At 40.3% G+C, this 21,084-nt stretch overlaps 3 protein-coding genes across 10 annotated transcripts in view; 2 read left to right on the top strand and 1 right to left on the bottom strand.

Annotated features, from left to right (window-relative positions):
* Positions 1 to 1,088, top strand: part of ppox (protoporphyrinogen oxidase) — a 171,427-nt gene extending 170,339 nt beyond the window's left edge. For all 4 annotated transcript variants that reach the window (XM_081616978.1, XM_081616976.1, XM_008432836.3 and 1 more), the window contains one exon: positions 14 to 1,088. In XM_081616978.1, the coding sequence (XP_081473104.1) occupies positions 14 to 34 (21 nt within the window). In that variant the 3' untranslated portion in view covers positions 35 to 1,088. The remainder of the gene's footprint in view (positions 1 to 13) is intronic.
* A 2,538-nt stretch (positions 1,089 to 3,626) lies between these two features.
* On the bottom strand, positions 3,627 to 10,569 carry rbm42 (RNA binding motif protein 42). 4 transcript variants are annotated; one of them, XM_008432841.2, is made up of 13 exons: positions 10,415 to 10,569; positions 10,069 to 10,125; positions 9,319 to 9,439; positions 8,652 to 8,715; positions 6,542 to 6,613; positions 5,354 to 5,496; positions 5,089 to 5,262; positions 4,862 to 5,002; positions 4,619 to 4,736; positions 4,446 to 4,543; positions 4,111 to 4,207; positions 3,881 to 4,014; positions 3,627 to 3,790 (listed from the first exon to the last, which is right to left on the bottom strand). In XM_008432841.2, the coding sequence occupies exons 2-12, from the start codon at positions 10,122 to 10,124 to the stop codon at positions 3,902 to 3,904; spliced, it is 1,197 nt and encodes a 398-aa protein (XP_008431063.1). In that variant the 5' UTR covers position 10,125; positions 10,415 to 10,569; the 3' UTR covers positions 3,627 to 3,790; positions 3,881 to 3,901. The 4 variants fall into 4 exon arrangements, with proteins under 4 accessions (XP_008431063.1, XP_017165212.1, XP_008431061.1 ...); XM_017309723.2 differs by having other exon boundaries at positions 3,627 to 4,014; positions 4,868 to 5,002; XM_008432839.2 differs by having other exon boundaries at positions 3,627 to 4,014.
* A 4,139-nt stretch (positions 10,570 to 14,708) lies between these two features.
* Positions 14,709 to 21,084, top strand: part of LOC103478788 (aldehyde dehydrogenase 2 family member) — a 38,850-nt gene continuing 32,474 nt past the window's right edge. For both annotated transcript variants that reach the window (XM_081617049.1, XM_081617050.1), the window contains exon 1: positions 14,709 to 14,902. In XM_081617049.1, coding sequence (XP_081473175.1) covers positions 14,789 to 14,902 — 114 coding nt within the window. In that variant the 5' untranslated portion in view covers positions 14,709 to 14,788. The remainder of the gene's footprint in view (positions 14,903 to 21,084) is intronic.

Below are 21,084 nucleotides of genomic sequence, written 5' to 3' on the forward strand. Positions count from 1 at the left end.
TTGTTTTTTTCAGATACAATGCGAGCCTTTATAAAGAACAATAACCTATTGCTATCTCTGATTGGCTCAGCATATGATGGCGTGTCTGTAAATGATGTCATCTTCAGTGGACGAACAGCTGTAGCAGAGTTGTTGGGAGATGGAGTTTGATGCAACAGATCAGATTCTCATCTCATCTTAAAATGCATTAATGGAGTTTATTTAATTTTCTAAGAATTCTTCTAATATTTTGCGCACTTGTTTTAAGGGAATTGTAGTTTTATGTCTTTAAAGTGTAACTAAGCCCCCTCTGAAAGCATCTAATTTGGACAAATTCTGAAAAATTTAAGAAAGTGGTGAGAGCCAAGACGCACTCAGGGGTGTTGCCTAATGTGGGGATGATTGGAGGAGAAAGTGCACCTGTGGTGAGGAAGAGAGAAACACCATTGTTATAAACTTTGATATAATATTTTTCTACTTGTAATTAAGAAACAAACTAGTGATTTTTTTCCCTGCCCCATCATTTCTGTCCAAATAGGAGCGATGATTGTCTCCCACAGGGCTTCGTCTACAAACTATAGTCTGCTTGAAAAAGGCACAGTGTGAAAGCAAACTAAACCAAATGGAAAAAATAAAGTCTGGTCCGGACAAAACAAGCTGATCAAAGGATTTTCCTGTAGTGTATAAACCCAGAGTGCTTTCATACGTGCACTGAGTGACGTAATGCCGTACCGTTTTTAACAAATGGGAGCATCGAACTGCTTTGTTCAACCTAACGAGGCCAACAGTGAGATGGTTTAAGCAAAATGGATAAAAAATTTTCCATCGTAATTTTTTTGTTATTCAATCTTTAAAAATATATAGATTTCTTGCTAGCCTAGCTAGCAAGAAATGCAAAAGTTTTCTGATAAGAAAAAGACCAAAGGAACCGTCCGGCAGCCCCGCTGTGGAGAACTTTGCTGAAAAAAACCATAAGAGAAGAAAATAAAATTTGATGTGATTAATATAAAATGCTACATGTTTTTATCAGAAGAGGGGGTTGTGATGAAAGTGTATTATTTTGTAATGAAATCATAATATATTTGAAAATAAAAACGTTTGCCACAGAGCTTATGGATTTGAGAAGACATGCCTGAAATTCCACAGCCTACATCTGAACATCACAACCAACCATCTCCATTCTACAGATTAGTTAACTAACAGCTGGAGTTTAATTATCTGCCACTGATCATGTTCGCTAACAGCTGCTCTCTTCTCATTTTACAACTAGCTCTTGTGACAGATTCAGACTCAGTTTTAGTGACTTGGACAACAAATCACGGGGATATTTTTACTTCATGATTTATTGGTTAAGGCGACCTATAAAAATATTTTCTACCTTTTCTCTCCCGAATCGGGTACCATTGCTACTTTACGACCATCAAAGAACTTTAAGGTGATGCATTAATTGAATGTCCACATCATCTCAATGCCTTTATATTCTGCTTTTAGTGTTATTTTGCGGGATCAGTACATCTTAATTCAGTGGCAGAAACAAAGAAAAATCAATCATTTTTATCTAACTTGCACTCACCGGCCACTTTATTAGGCACACCTTGCCAGTACCGGGTTGGACCCACTTTTGCCTTCAGCATCTTTCATGGCAGAGATCCAACAAGGTACTGGAAACATTCCTCAGAGTCTGGTTCATATTGAGATGATAGCATCACACAGTTGTTGCAGATTTGTCAGCTGCACATCCAGGATGTGAATCTCCCGTTCCACCACATCCCAAAGGTTCTCTACTGGATTGAGATCTGGTCACTATGGAGGCCATTCGAGTTCAGTGAACTCATTGTTGTGTTCAAGAAACCAGTCTGAGATGATTCACTCTTTATGAGGTGGTGCCTTATCCTGCTGGAAGTATCCATCAGAAGATGGGTTCACTGAGGTCATAAAGGGATGGACATGGTCAGCAACAATACTCAGGTAGGTTGTGGTGTTGACATGATGCTCAATTGGTACTAATGGACCCAAAGTGTGCCTGGAAAATATACCCACACCACTGCACCACCACCATCCTGAACCGTTGATGCAAGGCAGGATGGATCCATGCTTTCATGTTGTGGTTTTCTGCTGCTGTAGCTCATCCGCCTCAAGATTTGGCATGTTGTGTATTCAGAGATCCTCTTCTGGATTCCTCAGTTGTAATGAGGTTAGTTGAGTTACTGTTGCCGTTCCATCCGCTCAAACCACTCTGACCTCTGGCATCAACAAGACATTTGCACCCACAGAACTGCTACTCACTGGATATTTTCTCTTTTTCTGACCATTCTCTGTAAACCCTAGAGATGGTTGTGTTTGAAAATTCCAGTAGATCAGCAGTTTATGAAATACTCAGACCAACCCGTCTGGCACCAACAACCAAAGTCACTTAAGTCACCTTTCTTCCTCATTCTGATGCTCGGGTTGAAATGCAGCAGATCATCTTGGCCATGTCTATATGCTTAAATGCATTGAGTTGCTGCCATGTGATTAGTTGATTCAACATTTGCATTAATGAGCAGTTGGGCAGGGGTACCTAATAAAGTGGCCAGCGACCTTCTCTCCTCGAGTTTAAAAACTACAGTCTCAGATCAACTCAGGCCTCCAGATCAACTCAGGCCTCCAGATCAACTCAGGCCTCCAGATCAACTCAGGCCTCCAGATCAACTCAGGCCTCCAGATCAACTCAGGCCTCCAGCTCTGACAGCAGCAGAAACGACATCATCATACCTGTTGGGGAAAACCTAGATTCAATTGTTTTGCATTGTCCCCACATGATGACAATGATACAGTATGATCCAATTTCTTTATTATATATTTTATACAAATTATATTATTGCCACCCATCACAACATATATTGATATAAATTTCATGCCATATCACACATTCCTAATTGATGGTAATTTAATCCGTCTAGCCAACGTTTTTATTAATAGCTTAATATAATTGGAATTCCTTACATTTGTAACTGTTTTGCGAACCCCGGGGCTTCAGGGGTTCCTTCCCATGGTCTATAGCGCCCTCTTGAGCCTTGATGGGACATAGCAGTAGACTGACTAGGGCGCTCCAAAATGTTAAAATTAAATCAACATGGCTGAATTATTCCAATTAATGCTTACCTAGAGTTCTACTGCTGCAAAATGCAGAACTGTTCTGTAAACTGGATCAGAATCTGACTATTAAATACTAGGACTGAACTGGATTGAAGAACTATTTGAACTAACAGACTTAAGTTTGTCCTAACCAAGCTGAGTTCTTTTGAATTGGCACATTTACAAATTAACTGTTTTAAAGCCAGACTGCTGCCATTAAAGTAATGCAGGTAGTGTGGTTTTGCATATAATGTATGCAGTTTTTTAACCAGGCAAAAAAAGAGATGTCACACTTGAAGTTATCCATTTTTTAAAATAATACACTTATGTGGGCTCTAATGTCACACATTTTTCTTATGGCAGTTTATGCATGCAAGTGTTTTTTTTAGGCATTTTGAATCATTTTATGTATGCAACAAAACACCCAAATATACTGAAAAATTCAGTAAATGTGTCTATGTGCAGTGGCTCACTGCTCTTGGTTATGAAAGTAATGAACCTGCTGGTGGTGTTTGAACAATGAAGACATCTTTAGCTTTGAAACAAGTTTTATTTGACATCTTAAACAACCATCACATCCACAAAGAATCAGACGGTCTCCTCTCGTCAAAGACACACACCTGCATGTGTTGCTGTTCTTATGAGAACAATCTAATCGGTTTCCACTCACCCTAACCTGTAGACACCAGGAGCTCTGAGGGGACATTGGGATGCATTAAGCATGAGTACAACAGGTCAGGCATTTGACAGAAAATCTGCCAAGAACAAACAAACACACACACACCCCCTCCAGGAGCATCAAACACTATCTGAGGCCAAGCTTCTTCTTCTCTTTCTGTTTCTTGCGGACCACCTCAATGTTGCGATCTTTCCACATACTTTTCCTTAGCTTGATAGGACGACTTCCAACATACTTTCCTGGACAGAGAGAGAAACAGATGATGTTCAATCACATTTCAATCCGGACCAGACCACGACTCCTAGCGAAGCATCAGGGAACAACAAGCCGCTGACCGTTCATTTCTCTCATGGCTCTCACGTAGTCATTCGGGTCTTTGAAGCTGACGAAGCCGTAGCCTTTTGTTTTTCCAGTCCGTTTATCGCGGACCACCTGATGACAAGAATCCAGATTCATTTACAAGCAAAGAATATTTTTGGCATAAATTGGTGTCCACAGACATCCCATAGTCGCGTCCACCCATCTGCTACACAAATGAGGGTGTAACATGGCATAGGCAGAAGCTAAGCCTGAACTCTCCACCTTCTGATTCCCAGACAAAAATCACATTTAAGACCAGTATTTTACTAAAGTGGCTGCAAAGGCTGAAAAAAGAATGAAAAAGTCCAACTTTAGCTTTGAGGAAGGATGGGTATCTGCTGAAGGCTCTGGCCAGGATGTCATCGTTGACCTCGTTACCCAGATCTCCACAGAATATACGAAAATCATCTGCAACAGAACGGGAGCCTCAGCACAAAAAATGCTGCATTTTTGGTGCTTTAAACATGAAGGCCCTGTTCTCACCCGACTCCCACTCCAACAGACTGGGGTCCTCCCAGGTTGATCCCGCAGCTATACGGATACACTTCTTCACCTTTTCGTTTTTCCCTTTCTTTTTGTCCTCAGTAACACTTTCCACAGGCTGAAAAACAAACACTTCATTACATAAAGTGCCCAGGAAGAGCTGGGATTAACCCAGAGCTCATGACCACACAGGTACATAAGAATATCGATCATCTCTGCTGAACTCTAGGACAGACAGCCTACCATCACCTCGGTGTGAGGGACCTCAGGCTCTGGCATGCTGGGGCCAATAACAGAGCTGCTCTCCTCGCTGTCCTTCCTGTCCAGCAGACCCGCCGCCATGACAGCCGCCTGCTGCTTTGCCACTCGTGCTGCCAGTTCTTCCTGAAAGAGCCACATAAAACACACATCTGGTTAGAGAACCGGGAGACCGAAGCAGCAAGGCCACAGTAGTCTGGTGGAATTCACACCATCCTGGCTTGTCTCTGGGCCTGGACGTCAGCCTTCCTCTGGACCACCGCGGCTGGAGGGGCCGTGTAGACGGTGGGCGCCGCCTGGATGATGGACGGAGTTGGTTTGACCAGCGATGGGTTGACTGGTCTCGGAGGAGTGGGAACCATGGGGACAGCCACCATCTCACCAACCTGACAACAACAAGCAGGAAACCTAGAAACAGCCTGCAGTCATGAGGCTCCAGCAGAGACAACAGCACCAGAAACATGTCTGAGTTCTGACCCGGGGAGCAGCTGACAGGTGCTGAATGGGCGCAGCGCCCCCCTGTGGCAGGGAGGGAGGAACCATCATGGGTGGAGGAGGAGGAGGGCGTGGCAGAGGCGGGGCTACTGGAGGACCTCGCATCACCGGCAGCCTCTGACCACCTGACCAGCACACAGCAGAGGATTATGGGTACAGCTCATCTATCACATCAAAAACCTTCAGTTATTCAAGTAATTCAATTAAAAAGACTAAAGCTCATATTATTGTTATTCCATGTCATTTTGATGATTGCAGTAAATCATAAACCAACATTCAGTTTGTCCAAAGACAGAAACATTACATAAAAATAACTGGTAAGCTCAATGATGGCGAGGACTGCTGGCTCCGCCCACAAGAGGCACTGACCCCTGAAGGTCAATGCTAAGCAAGCTGCTTGTTTAAAAGTTGCTGCAAATTAACAAAAAGTTATGTGGAAGGAAAATGTGTTAGGAAAAGATGCACCAGTAACAGACATAACTGAAGCATTGAGTGCATCAGGAAGCAACCTCCAGCAGAAGGTAGAGCAGCAAACCGACTGCAGCTGGCCCCTTGCTTTAGCTAGGCCACGGTCAGAAACAAGAACCCTGTGCTGAGAGAGAGGACCGCAGTCCACCAGCCGAGCAGAACCACAGGATCATCACCGGTTCACTCACTCCTGACAGTATTGCTGACTGTAGATACTGTACAGTACTGGGCCACATACCAATTTATTAGAATAATAATAGGAATATTGGGCTTAGGTCAGGTCAGCCCAGGTCAGTCAATGTCTTATTCTGCTGTGCTGATATTGTTCTATATCTATGTGGTTAAAAGTCCATCTAGGGACAAACATTCCAAATGAGCTACGGTTATAAATGTTATGATATGTATTCTAAGTATGTGTTTCCATTCAAATAAACAATAAAATAAACAAACCAAAGTCTCTCCCTCATCTGGCTCCATGGCTGCTATCAAATCAAACATCATGTTAATGTGAACCCAGCTGTAAAAAGCTAGAAATACTCAGTCCATGAAGGTTGTTTACGTTGTGAAAGGACCAAAACCATGAGAGCTGGACGTGTCCAGTCAGCATCCTGTCCAACCCACTGTACCAGGTTCAATGGCCTCCAACATCCCCCCTAACGGACACAAGCAGGCCTGGACTCAGTGGTGTGGTGGTGAGCATACCTGGTCTCTGTAGAATATGTGGGACAAAGGCTGGTCTCATGATGGGAGGTGGAGGAGGACGAACTGGAGGAACTGGGACAGAAACGAGTCACAGTGAATGGAAGTGAAGAACAGCAGCATCACTGTATCCACACATCAGGTCATTTATAGCTACAGTGGTGATCATGGCAGGTCTTTGTAAAGTCCTGTTGTCAGATTAGTTCTCCATTACTCAGGTGGACTGACAGAAAACAAGGCCAGACATGCTGGAATTATTTCTCCCTGTGCCAACAATAGTTATGTCTAAAGGAAAGTATGAAACTGATAACTTTGCAACAAATGGACAAAAAATTCAACAAATTGCTGCCAAATATGTTGAAGTTTTAGACGTGAGAATATGACAAACATTTATCCATCTGCTGCTGCTGCTGCTGCCGTCGTAAAGGGTGGGGGTGACGCAATTACTGTCATGTGGGAAATTTATGGGAAAATAAGAAAACAGGAGCACGATGTGACAGAGGAGTGAAATACGGTCGTCTCCCAGTCGACATCGGGAGACTAGACAGGTGTGATCCAAGGTGAGACGGTTCCTTCCAGTTCCTCAGAGGAGAAGAATTAACAATGGAAATGTTGAGTTTTTGCATCAATATGAAGATTTGTTTTGAGCTAAAAATAGCCTTGGAATTCACAAGGTGCTTCTCAGAACGCCATAGCAACAAAACCTACATGGGACCTCCAGAAGCACAACACCAGAGATGTGTGTCAGTAGCAGACAGGCAGCAAAAACACAAAACTACAGTTTATACAAACCTATCAAAGGAATGTTCAGCGTACAGCAGGCGTCTCAAACTCAGTTTACCGGACCGCTGGAGGCCGAGTCTGGATTCCACAAGAACATTTGAAAAATATCCTCAAATGTCATCAACATTATTTATTTCTCCAATACATGAACTGTATGGAGGACCAAAAGCATACATATATATTTTCTTTTTCATTTCCCCTAAACATGCGTTTTTGTCAAGAAAAATAGAAATTTTGCTTTGTCTTTTTTGCTTCTCCCTTTTCCATTTGCCATTTTGCAAATTTGCAGTGAAGTTAGTTTGGAGTTGGATATTGAATTTTCCAACTCGGCTGGCCGAGCAAGCGGCGTTTAGCTCAAGGTTGATCTGATTTATGAACGCTCCCTCCTCAAGCACTTGGAGGTTCACTTCAATTCAGTCAGTGACACAATAAAACCACCGGGATAAAGTTTGTTTTGGTCTGTAAAGATGGCACCGAGCGACTGGACCTAAACGCCCCACAACGTCTGACGCAGTGACGTTGGTTCCAAAGATCTATTGGCCAATAGCAGACATAGAAGGCAGCTCCTCATTAGCATAACGATGCAGCAGAAAAACAGCAAATGGAAAAGGGAGAAGCAAAAAAGACAAAGCAAAATTTCTATTTTTCTTGACAAAAACGCATGTTTAGGGGAAATGAAAAAGAAAATATATACATTACTTGATGGAAACTCATGTGTAAGAATGGTCCTCCATAGAACTGCAGGCTTTGGCTTTGACAAAGACATGATGAGGGTGTGACAAAATTTATTTTTTTCTACTTGGTGTCACTCTTGTTCTACGTTTTATAGAAGTCTTTAGCCAGCTAGCAACGTATGGAGAACGTCTCGACGCGTGATGTCATCACCGCTTCTACTGGTCACAGCAGCGCGGAGGATGACGAGCAGCCGGTCGCCGTCGCCTTTCTCTGTTTGACCGTGTCATTTGTTAATGGTAGAAAGTACCAGAATGGCGACTGCAGGGAAGAGCGCCTGGTACCGGACTGGTCCATCATCCGCCTGGTACCGGACTGGTCCATCATCCGCCTGGTACCGGACTGTTCCATCATCCGCCGCACTACTATTACAAGCGTAGTGTGCATGAAGTCAGTGTAGCTTAGCCTAGCACCGAATGTCAGCCTTGATGAGGAACGGCGGGCGGGACTTCCTTCAGAGGTCCGCTCACCCTGTGGGCCGCACTAATATTATACTGTCATATCACGGTGGGGGCCACGAGAATGAGACCTCTGCTTTACAGCTTTAATCATGTTAATAAACCATCTTTACTGAGTCTAGTTAAAGCAAGACTACTACCTGGACCCACAAATGCTGGAGGAGGACCAAAACTAGCTGCTCTGGCCTCTAGCGTCTGCTGGACCTAGGAGAGGTGAGGGAGGGAGAGACTGGACTTTATTCAGCTGTTTGCATCATGACTAACAGCTCACACAACCCCCGACAGGAAACATGGAACCATTGCTGGATGATGCTCAGTCAGGTGCTGTAGAATTTGACAAATCATGAGTAGTTCTGGGTCAATGAGTCTGAAAATAAAAGAACTCACTGTTCAACTGAACAGAGAGAACCATGTTCACCACTAAATGTTGGAGTCTGACTAGGCCCGTCACCATAACACATTTTGCTGGACTATATATTGTTCCAGATGTTATTGCAATAAACGATAATATTGTTTTGAGGTCATTTTCAAGGAATATTATAGTGATGGCAAAACATTTATGTAAGAGTAGATAAACTTTAAATTATAATGAACATGGAAAACATTTAAAACATCCAAAATAAACAAAACGACAAACTTAATTTTGAAGTCTTTGTAAACAAAATTGTCCTTCAAAATAAAAATAAAAAAAGAGAAATGATAAATCATACCAATGGAAATTATTGAGTTTGTTTTAATTTATCATGCGATTAATTGATTTATTGATTATTGTGACAGGCCTAAGTCTGACAGAACCAAGACACAAACCTGTCTGTAAGTGTTGGTCCCTATGATGGGTCGCACCATTGGCACAGCCAAGGCTACAGGGATGGGTTCAATGAGAGGAGGACTTCCTGATACTGATCCACCAAGAACCTCCTGCTCAAAACTGCAAAAGGTCAGAGAGAAAGAACCGCATCAGGATCGGACATTGGTGTTGTTGATAAAGAAATAAATATCTGAAAACTAATGTGATCAAACAATAATGAGATGAACTGGTTTTAGCATCTGATCATGCCCCCACCTGGGCAGCAGGGCCCAGCTCATGTCATGGCAGTGGCACATCTGGTGTCAGCTGCCAGAAACTGATTCAGCTACAGCTTAGTAGAGGCAGCTTTGGTGACAGGTGTCAAGGATTCGGTGGCAGATTGAATTATATATGCTCTGATCAAGTATTTTTCTGCCGATTTCGATCATCCCCCCATGACTTGACCTCACACAGTGGATGATGTGTTTTAGGTGAAAGCTGGAGCCCTTCCAGGACCCTGATCTCAATGTTTAGCACAACCTCCCTCAGAACTTCGGTCTGCTGTTGGGGGATTTCTAGAAGTGAACCTGATCTCTGCTGGTCCTTGTCCTAAAGTTTTCAACTTTCACACCCACTCGCTGGTGATGCTGAGAAAGCTCTGTCCTGGTGGCAACACCATTCCTTCCCAGAAAGAGATGATCGCCGGAACATTTAGTCACTGACTCAGATCAGAGTGTCAGAGAGGAAACGCTGAAGTTACTTCTACTCACAGAGCCATCTCGGCCTCCATCTCCTTCAGCCGCTCCTCCCCTGACTTGCCCGCCATGCTGCAGAAACGCAAACAATCAGAACCCAGAACCCGACGATCCGATCCAGAGCTCCGTTCCACCACACTGGAGTCTTTCTGGAGCTGCTGTACATCATCACCGACACCCCAAACTTCCTCTGAACACTCAGCTTTCATTCCAAGAGAATGAAAGATTCATAATCAAAACACAAATGTTTCACTCAGGTAAACTGACAAATACATGGCAGGAAACTACTACAACACCACTCATTAATATAGCAGAAACTTCTTTGGAGGACAGAATATAAAAAATACAACTGACTTCTTACTTTTAGGGAGAATCTTTCATCAAACGCTCGGCTCGCGTTTCTTCTCCGACGGCTAAACTTCTCTTCCGGTTAACCTGCCTCTAGTTTTATGATATAATGCTGCCGCCTAGCGGACTGGGGTCTGGTTGCACAAACTGCTACAACCTCATTAGAGCAGAGTAACGTTTTGGGGGAAATGTTTTTTCTTTGAGAAGTAGTTTTACTGCACCATACTTTTTACTTTTACTTGAGTAGTGTGGTATGAAATATTTCTACTCTTACTTGAGTACAATTTCTGGCAACTCTACAAACCGAGAGTACTTTCACTGAATGAAAAACAGATATTGAATCAAAACTGCACAGACATACAGCTAATTTATGTTACAGTAAAATTCCTCGTTCGTACACCAGCTTCGTTGTTCTAATACAATTTTTATTTTACATTACATACTGTAAGTCATAGTTTCATGGGTTTTTTGTTTTAAAAAACTGATGTAAAAATAATTTATTCTGCTTAAAATGTGCTATTTTATAATTTTATGATTATGTTATATATTTGTTTTTTTGTTTTTTTCATTTTAGACATTGAAATACAAGAATTTACAAAAATATATATTTTTTTCTGCCTGATTAAATCATGTTAAATCGTAAATCTGATTTTCTGTTCAACTATTTGAGTCACCTTTTTTACAGAATACTTTATTAGTCTTACTTGAGTCATTTCTTGGATGGCTACTTGTTATTTTTACTTGAGTAAAAATTTGTTGAAGTTGTGTTTCTGTCACTTGAGTACAATTTTTGCTACTCTGCCCACATCATGCAGAGAAACAGAGTTGTCCTTCCTACTTAAAGACTAGGACAAACAACCAGATTTGTTTCTCTTTGTTGGATCAGGTTCTGTTGTAAAGGAGGTTGTAGATGGGTGTGGTAGTGGTGTAGGGGAAAACTGGTCCCAAGTATGGAGGTGTTCCCGTCACAGGTTCAAGTCCTGATCTGATGATCTTTGCCGCATGTCCATCCTCTCTCGTTTCCTGTCTGACGACTGCTAAATAAAGGCCACAAGAGCCACCAAAACTTTAAAAAAGTTCATAGGTTTCCAGCTTCCTTCAGCAAAACATTTAAATACTTGCAGGAAACCTGTACAAAGAAGCAATTCAATAAATGTATTAATGGACACTTGTTTGAACATATGAGTATTTCAGAGACTCCGGATCTACTGGGATTTTCACGCACAACTATCTAGAATGGTCAGAAAAAGAGAAAATATCCAGTGAGCCTCGAGGCGGATGGACTACAGGAACAGAAGACCACACCGGGTGCCACTACTGTCAGCTAAGAACAGGAAACTGAGGCTACAATTCACACAGACTCACCAAAATTAGACAACAGAAGATTGGAAAAATGTTGCCTGGTCTGATGAGTCTTGAGTTCTGCTGTGACATTCAGATGGTAGGGTCAGAGCTTGGTGTCAACAACATGAAAGAATGGATCCATCCTGCCTTGCATCAACGGTTCAGGATGGTGGTGGTGCAGTGGTGTGGGTATATTTTCCAGGCACACTTTGGGTCCATTAGTACCAATTGAGCATCATGTCAACACCACAACCTACCTGAGTATTGTTGCTGACCATGTCCATCCCTTTATGACCTCAGTGAACCCATCTTCTGATGGATACTTCCAGCAGGATAAGGCACCACCTCATAAAGAGTGAATCATCTCAGACTGGTTTCTTGAACACAACAATGAGTTCACTGAACTCGAATGGCCTCCATAGTGACCAGATCTCAATCCAGTAGAGAACCTTTGGGATGTGGTGGAACGGGAGATTCACATCCTGGATGTGCAGCTGACAAATCTGCAACAAATCTGGACCAGATTTGTCTGGATGGACCAGACAAATCTGGTTCCTAATGACATGCTATCATGTCATTAGGAACCAGACTCTGTGAGGAATGTTTCCAGTACCTTGTTAGATCTCTGCCATGAAGGAAGCTGAAGGCAAAAGGGGGTCCAACCCGGTACTAGGAAGGTGTACCTAATAAAATGGTCAGGGAGTGTATTGTTCTGAAAGCCTTTCTGTACAAATCACAATATCAACAATTTGTGCAAAGAATAAAATTATTTGTATGCCATTGGTAAATATATTTAATTTGGTTAAGAATACTCAATTCTTGCACTGTGAACAAATTACTTCTTATAAATGTCCGTACCCTACAGGGACGCTGTAGCGCCTTCCTGAGCTCAGAGGTCCAAACTCATGGAAAAAAAGGATGGATGCTACCTGCTAAAATATTCATTGTCGTCTTAGTTAAGACATTGAAACAATTCTTAAAAGTTTGTCTTTTGGTCTCCAGCTCATGTGACTATACCAGCCAGAGTGTATGCAAGCTCTATTGGGTTAACCCCAATACCACTAAATCTTCTTAAAAGATAGAAACTTTGTGAACATTTCTTAAAAATATAGTATTTTCAGTAAAGTTGAGCTGACTGTCCAGGATTGACCCTTGATATTTAAAATTTGCCAGTTTCAACAGGTTGGCCATCGAGTGAAACTGGTCCCACTTTGAGGTTTGGTTTAGATTATTTAATTAGAAAATGAAGAAAGTATTGTGTTTTATTAGAACATTTTGCTTTTACGGTGCAAGTAATGCCGGAATTAATAACTAACAATAAAGATTTTGCGTATGTTAGTTGCGTTATCACCCCTTGCCACAAGAGGCAGGAGACCCCAAAAAATGCAACTAAGGAACAGATTTAGATGATGCAACTAAGGAAGAGTAGACCCCGCATTGGCTGCTCCGGTGCAGGAAATACAGCGGCCATCTTGGAGCGCTCGTCCCTCATGGACCGCTCTCGCCCGGTGTCGCTGACGAGATTTAGGGCGGCCATCTTGGAGCGGTCCACCACTCCACTCTGCTTATGTGTTTAGCAGCACAATGACGTTCAGCGCATTTAATCGATCATAACACGCTTTTTTGTTACTGTAAACCATATTCAATCATCTATCAAAGCTACATTTATAAACAATTGAATTTTTTAAGTATGTTTTTAATACATAGTTCAGCATATTTAAATATGCTTAGTGGCTATAACAGTAGAATAGGAATGGAATATTCTGATATTGAGGTATGATGAGCATATTACAAAGCACACAGCCGTTCATAATTTATTTAATAAATTATTTAGTAATATCAATACATATTTATATAACTATACAAACACAAATAAATAATGATTCATACTGAATAATATATATTGGATACGTGTTTATATATATGTATGTATATACATACATACATATATATACAGGGGTGAAAGTAGTTTTAAATTCTTGGGGGTACTGTGACAAAACAAACAAAAAACAATATATATAACCCTAACCATATATATATATATATATATATATATATATATATATATATATATATATATATATATATATATATATATATATATATATATATATATATATATATATAAACCTATTATATATATATAATAGGTTTATTTAACCGTAATGTTCTATCTGCGATGTGGAGAGTATTATATTTGTAAATGAATGTGTGCGTGGTTGTGTGTCCTGTGTGTCTCTGTGTTGCCCTGCGACAGTCTGGTGACCTGTCCAGGGTGACCCCGCCTCTCGCCCGGAACATTAGCTGGAGAGGCACCAGCAACCCTCCTGACCCACTGAGGGACAAGGGTGTAAAGAAGATAGATGGATGGTATTCCTTGTAGAAAAGTGCAGTACACATTTGAACATTTTAGAATCAAACTGAGATTTTCTTTTTATTATGGAACATCCTTTAGTATAAAAGGTGAAGAATAATATAGAAAGCAGTAATACATGACTGAAAAACAAACTTTGACTCCGTTGTTTTTCTTCTTCTCCGCTCTCTGCTTCACGCTGTCATGGTTGCTTGGCAACATGAGTTACGCTGAGGTGGGGGCGGGACAGTTGGTGAAGGCTAGACCTGTCCGAATCCACAGATGTTTTTCTTCCGGTCTTAGTTTAGTCCCGGCCTTCGAAGGACCCGTCCTACGTAGACCAGTCCTTCGGAGGATGCAGACCTTGAATTTGGACACAGTACTCAGAAAGCTACAAAATGTATTAAGAACTATGAGTTGTGCGGAAATAAATATAGGAGAGAAGTTCAAACGTATGCTGAGTAGAACTCCTTCCAAAAGATCAAGATGTCACAGATTTCAAAAGAAAATAAAAAACGGGAGACCACCGCAGATGATATAGGAAATAGCGCCCCCTTCATTTCCGTAATGCACTCATCCCATTTCCACATATGGTTTGGGTCTGTGCGGCCCGGCCCCGCCCCTTTCTGTTTGCTGCTATCGTGTACTTGCTGCATTCTCCGTGTGTTGATCCGTGCAGGAAGACTCGTCATGCTCCGTACCGTCCTTTCCCGGGGTATTACTAGCCTGATCCGACCCTCAGTCTGCTACTATGGGACCGCTGTTCCGGTTCCGAGCGCTCAGCCTGAGGTCCATTTCAACAAGGTAAAGTTAGCAGCTGCTGGACAGGAAACAAGCTACAAACAGAAAAAATACTGCGTGGCTCCAAATTGGACTGAACTGGATAGTTGGTGCAGTAAGGAGTTAATGTTGCGGCAGGGAACTGTAATGTTTCTGATTTGATTTTAGCAAATATTTCTCGAGAAACATGTTGAGGTTAGACGAGAGGTCAGAAGTTCAAATTCCAACTCGGTTGTTTGCAGTGGTGGGAAGTAAGTACAGTTTTCGTGTATCTGTACTTTACTTAAGTAGATTTAATAATGGGGACTTTCTACTTTTACTCCACTACATTTTACAGTAAGTATCTGTACTTTCTACTTCACTACATTTCTACAAAAGTGTCGCGTTACTCGTTACATCCAAGTCTCGTTGCGCTTTTCTTCCGTTAAAATGTGAAGTTCAGGGATTTAAGGTGGCGCCGTAAAATCCCAGCAATAACGTGACTTAGTGTCTGTTGTCACCCATCGTCTCCACCTTTACTCGCACGCGGAGCTCCAGACATGCGCAGTGGTTTCCTCTGAGCGGGAGGAGATGTTTGTCTATAATATAATAGCTGCATAAATTGATATGGCGACATGTAAAATCAGCAGCGCTTCGCTTTCACAGACGGTGGAACTTCGTCCAATTTTTAACGTCACTTGGAAGGAAAGCTTAAAGAAAGGTAAGATCTGTGGACGTGATGCTAGCAAAGCTAGCTGTATTTACTGAGACACATGTTGCATCTGATGAAAAAAAGTTGTCACTCATGCACTGAATTATTGTGTGGAGGTGTTGACTGAGGTGTTGCATATATGGGACAACGCTGTGACCAAAGTCTGCAATATAGTGATATGACATTCAGGAACGATCCGATTCTTCTGGACGGATCCTAAGGACGGACTGAAGCCTCACTGAGAGCCGCTCATATATATATATATATATATATATATATATATATATATATATATATATATATAGACATTCATTTAATCGCTGAATAAGTAAAAGTTGAACGTATGAACACAGAGCATGCTCATTGCTCATTGATTGATTTGGTCTCCTGTCATGGTGGCAAACATCGCAGTGGGAGGGAGGATGAAAACAGTCACGATGCTCATTCTGCTTAGTTACTTGTTGCGCCGTTGGACAGTGTTCATAGTTGAACGTTATTTACCGTTAGTTGCGATGTTTCAGTTGTGGTTTCTGACATGGGCAATATGGGCAACCGCCCAGGGCGTTATTTTTCTAGGGATGGCAGGAGACATCTGCGGATTGTAGCACAGCGATGAAAGCAAAACAGAATTAAGTGAGTTTTAATTGATACTGGTTAAATATATTTCAGCTCTATTTAATATCTAGGTGTTTTTTATGGGAATGTGGATCTTTCAGATCAATCTGAGAACCAATTTTGATAGGTGCACTTAATGTTATTGTGTCATTTAGCGCGGGGCGCTGGTCTTGGTCTCGGGTTCGGTGGTCTTGACTACAACTCTGCTACGTGGCTCCTTGGTTGCATGTCCTCCACCCCGCCCGCACCTTCTTTACATCCCCTTTCAGTTGGATTTCTTTCTAAATAAATGTGACTAATAAAGTTCATGCTATGTTAGGACAGGAGACAAAATGTTTCCATCCCTGAAATTATGACTCACAGAATCCCATATCTAAGTCTAAACTGTTACAGAGAATAAACAAAATAAAAACATGTTTAATCTGTGGTAGTGTTAATTAAAATGGCACATTTCTGATGTATTAAAATTAAATACGATCGGCACACTTAATGATATTAGCGATTAGGTAATGCATTCAGCGAGTACTTTTACTTTTAATACTTAAGTATTTTTAAAAGCCAGTACTTTTTTACTTTTACTTAAGTAAAATGTTAATGTGGTACTTTGACTTTTACTTAAGTACATTTTTGACTGTGTATTTGTACTTTTACTTAAGTACATTTTTGACTGTGTATTTGTACTTTTACTTAAGTACATTTTTTGAGTACTTTCTCCACCACTGGTTGTTTGTGGAAAGTCCCAATGCAGGTAAAGTTATGTAGGAGTAGCTGTGCGACGACTCTTCAGGAGCTGCTGCCAGTTTTCAGGTTTAGCCGCTCTGGTTAGAGCAACGATTCTCCTTTCTTGTAAAGTAAAATTACTGACTATGTGTCAGTATTGGCAAGAAGTAACAAATGTGGTTCCAAATATGAACAGCAGTAGTCGCAGTGGGAAAAATTTAGCTTGACCTATTTTTATTTTTTTTTACGAAAAATCTAATCCAGCCTGTAGAGTCACATTATGTTCGATTTTAATCCTTATTGTAGTGTAGATTAATTTAATTTATAAGCAAAGTTTAATCTGAATTTACTTGTGCTTGTTTCTTTAATGATTCCTTATTTCAAAAATAAAATCTCCGTCTGTCTGGTTGAAACCAAGGCCAGGTAACAGAGCAGGTGTTCTAAGTGCTACCATCAACCCGTCCTACCTTGTGGTAATGCGCATATCGATGCTACGACACATACACAAAGAAGATACTCAGGAGATTTCTTATCCATACATCCTACCTGTGGAAGTTTTCATTTTATTTTTATTGAAAATACAAGAACAATGACAAGCTCAAACAACATGTCAATAACAAGCATTACAAAAAACTAAATATCACAACTTTTGGTTACAGAGGCTAGAACAAAGTACTAAAATTAGTGGAAAAAAATAAAAAAAATAAGTTAAATTAAATTAATAAGAGACATATTAGGGGGCTACTAACTGAAAATCTTCCATTAACTCATACAATTTTATTGTGTTTAAATTCTGCATCTTTCTCTGACATCTTTTAAAAAAGGAAAGTTCATTTTTGCGAGCAGTGATTGAGAGCATAGCGACATTTACCATGTTATTGTATTAAAAGATGTTAAGTTGACAAGAAAAGTAAAAATACTACTGGGTAATTACATGTTACAGGAAAACATAGCCAGTGAAACGAGATTTAAACCCACAACTAGTCTTAAAAACAAGTCAAAAAACACAATTAAAATGTATATCAATTATTTGCACGTCTGTTTAATCCAAATTCAGTCAGCAGCTCCATCAGCCCCCCCCCCCAGGGCTTCAGGGGCCGCATAAGTGCTAGTATTTTATCACAGATGCAAGGACCAGATGCACATTTTTACAAGAACAATGTCCGAGAATATTGCCTACTAGCATAAGCTAAAGTTAATGTTAGCCACAAAGTTTAAGTAAAACTCACCTTCGGATGTATAACGAGGCGTACATCTTAAAACCTTTCTCCAGCTGACTTGTTGGGGGTTTGGATCGATGTACAAACCTTAGCCAAGCCCTGAAAGCACCTAGTATAAAATGATATTTGTATTGGATCGGAAACAATCGAGCCGCATTTCCCCGAACGCGGAAGCTGAGGTGCAATGAGTCCATTGTGCAGTCACAATATCTGGGATCATGAGCGCCCCCAGCGGTGAGGCAAGAGAACTGCCAGCCTCACCTCGAGTCTGTTCTCTGCCGTTTCTTATCGCTCCTCCCACACAAAATACGATACACACTGTTGTTGCGCAACACCCCCTACCCCTTTCTCTCTCTCTCTCTACTTCCTCTTCTCAGAGGAGGGAGATGTGCAGCCAGCTCTCCATCTAACGGGTGAATTGAGTTTTCTAAATCTGATGGGATTTTACACTGTCCAGAACTGAGTAAACTCTGTTTAAGCTGGCGTCGAGAAAGACTAGCCTGGTTTCTAACGACCTCCCACTCCAGATGTGCCACCTTCTTCACCCTGTGAATTAGCCAGATTGAGCAGCCTTTTCTTAGGAAAGTTAAAGTTTAGCAACAATACCATTGTTACCTCCGCTCTCCCATCAGTTCCTCTTTCCCCCTGACCTTTCACCTCCCATCTACCTCCAACACAACATCAGTGACCTTTAATTACAGTTTTACATTTTACACCATTTCAGTTCAATGTCAAAATCACATTTATAACCTTTTAGTTTCTCTGATTTAGCATTCATTTATAATATTATAATAACCACAACTTATTAGTTACTCTTATAATCATAATGTGAGTTATTACAGACATTTCTGACAAGAAACCAGGAATAACCCATTATTCTAATCATTTGATGCAGTTACTTGTTTCATCTGTAAGTACTTCCACAAGTGTAAGAGTAAGTTTTAAATATTCTTATAATCAAACCAACATCAACCACTGGTTAAACCAATATTAATTATTGGCTTAATTATAAGTTATTATTATTAATATAAGTATTTTACTCTGGGTTTTATCCAATTACTCAAAATGTTTAGATTTTATTCTTTAAACCTTTAATGCTTTAAAATAAGGAATGGTCTGAACTATTTTTATACTGATGCAAACTGGAAACTTCCCCTTTATTAAGGAAACCAGCTTTTCCTGTTTCATGACTCTCTTTCTGCCTGACTTTGATTTTTTATGATTAAATAGAAAAAAGTAGAATTAAAGCAAAGTTTGCAGGACACAATAACAACAAACACAACCAGATTCATTTTATTACCGTCTGACTCTACTGTTGGGTCTTGATACCAACAGTGTAATTAATTTTAAAGGTAACTTTATTTATTGTTACTATTAAACTAAAATCTCCAGCATGGGGAAGTGGGATGAGCTCCACTTTTCTCGACACCACACAGTTAGTGACAAAAAACACTGTACATTATATATATGAGCTAAATTATGGAGAATCAATCCATATATTAAATGTTTCTTAGGCATTTTATTGCCAGCGTACAAACAGGACGAACATGCTGTCATATAATGGCAACCAGTGCAGTTAGCATGAGGTTGTGTAATCCCAGGGGAGGCTCAGCTCACTGCTGCCTCACCGGCTTCGCTTCTGAGCATTTGAATGGGAAAATGTGAAAATCCAGCGATTTTAAAGAAAAACTAATCAGAATTGGTTAAGCTAAGTAAAAAATAGATACTTTATAGTACATGAAAATAGCAATATAAATGATTTTTCCATGACAGGTGAGGCTCTGCCTCACCTGTCATGGAAAAATCTCTGACAGCAGACAGTCAGAGAAACTCGGTTTGAATGAAGTAAACTGTCTGTCAGGAATGTTGCCATGAATATCGCTCGTTTATAACATCTTGTTGTCAGTTTACTTTTATATATAGAAGTAAATCTTTTTGGTTAAGCCGTTTTAATTCTGGGATCGTCACATGTTCAAAATGTTACTGCTGTTTAAAAGTTAGCTAGTCTAGTAACAATGATTTAGAATGAGACTGAAACAGCAGCGAAATGAGCCTTTTTAATATTTAAAGTGAGCAAAACCTGATCATACTGACCACTTAATATGTATTTATATTATATTATATTATATTATATTATATTATATTATATTATATTATATTATATTATATTAGATATTTAGAACAGCAGAGCTAGAATGATGAAGAAAGGTGAAGAAGCTCTGGTGACATCTTCATTTAGCTTATTGAAATATGTATGAACTGTTTTTAATTTTTAAATAAACTAAACTATTTTATAATGAGAGGAGCAGGTCAGTGAAGACATAGGAGAGCCAGGTGGAGTTTCAGAGTGTGAAGATATAAAAATTATATTCATTTCAATAAAACCAGAAAGGAGAACAGGTGAAGACTGATGTCAGGTTGATTTATTTCAACGTTTCAATATATTTTTCATTATTTCCACACTATAAGGTTAATGGTTAGCAGACAATAAGAAAAGTGCTTGAGGAGAGGTTTAAAAATAAATTAGTGAAAATTTTTGCTACACAGTAAATAGAGTTGAGATGTATAATAATGTATACATCTGAAAATGAAGTTGTTTAAATTCTCATTCTGTATGATAAAAACATACTTTTTATATTTAGTTCACATTCTGACATTACTGTACATCACTGTAGTGTCTGTTGTAAATCCATGAATCCCTGCAGGAACATCAGGCTGCAGAGACTCAGAGGAGGCAGAGACAGAAACATATCTGTAGATATTTTAGTTAAATGTTTGCAGCTGAAAATGACAGGAGAATAAAAACATTTAGTCTTTTTGCTTCAGTGTTTTTATGGCTCATGTTTGGTAAGTTACTGAATGCAGAGCTGGAAGTGAGACTGAGTTAACAGTGAGGAGCTAAAGGTCTGTTAGACGTGAAAAGTATCATTTTTATTTATTTTGTAGATCAAACTGTTGCA

Source organism: Poecilia reticulata, chromosome 16 (assembly GCF_904066995.2).
Source record: "Poecilia reticulata chromosome 16, P_reticulata-male-v2, whole genome shotgun sequence".
Classification (NCBI taxonomy): Eukaryota; Metazoa; Chordata; class Actinopteri; order Cyprinodontiformes; family Poeciliidae; genus Poecilia; species Poecilia reticulata.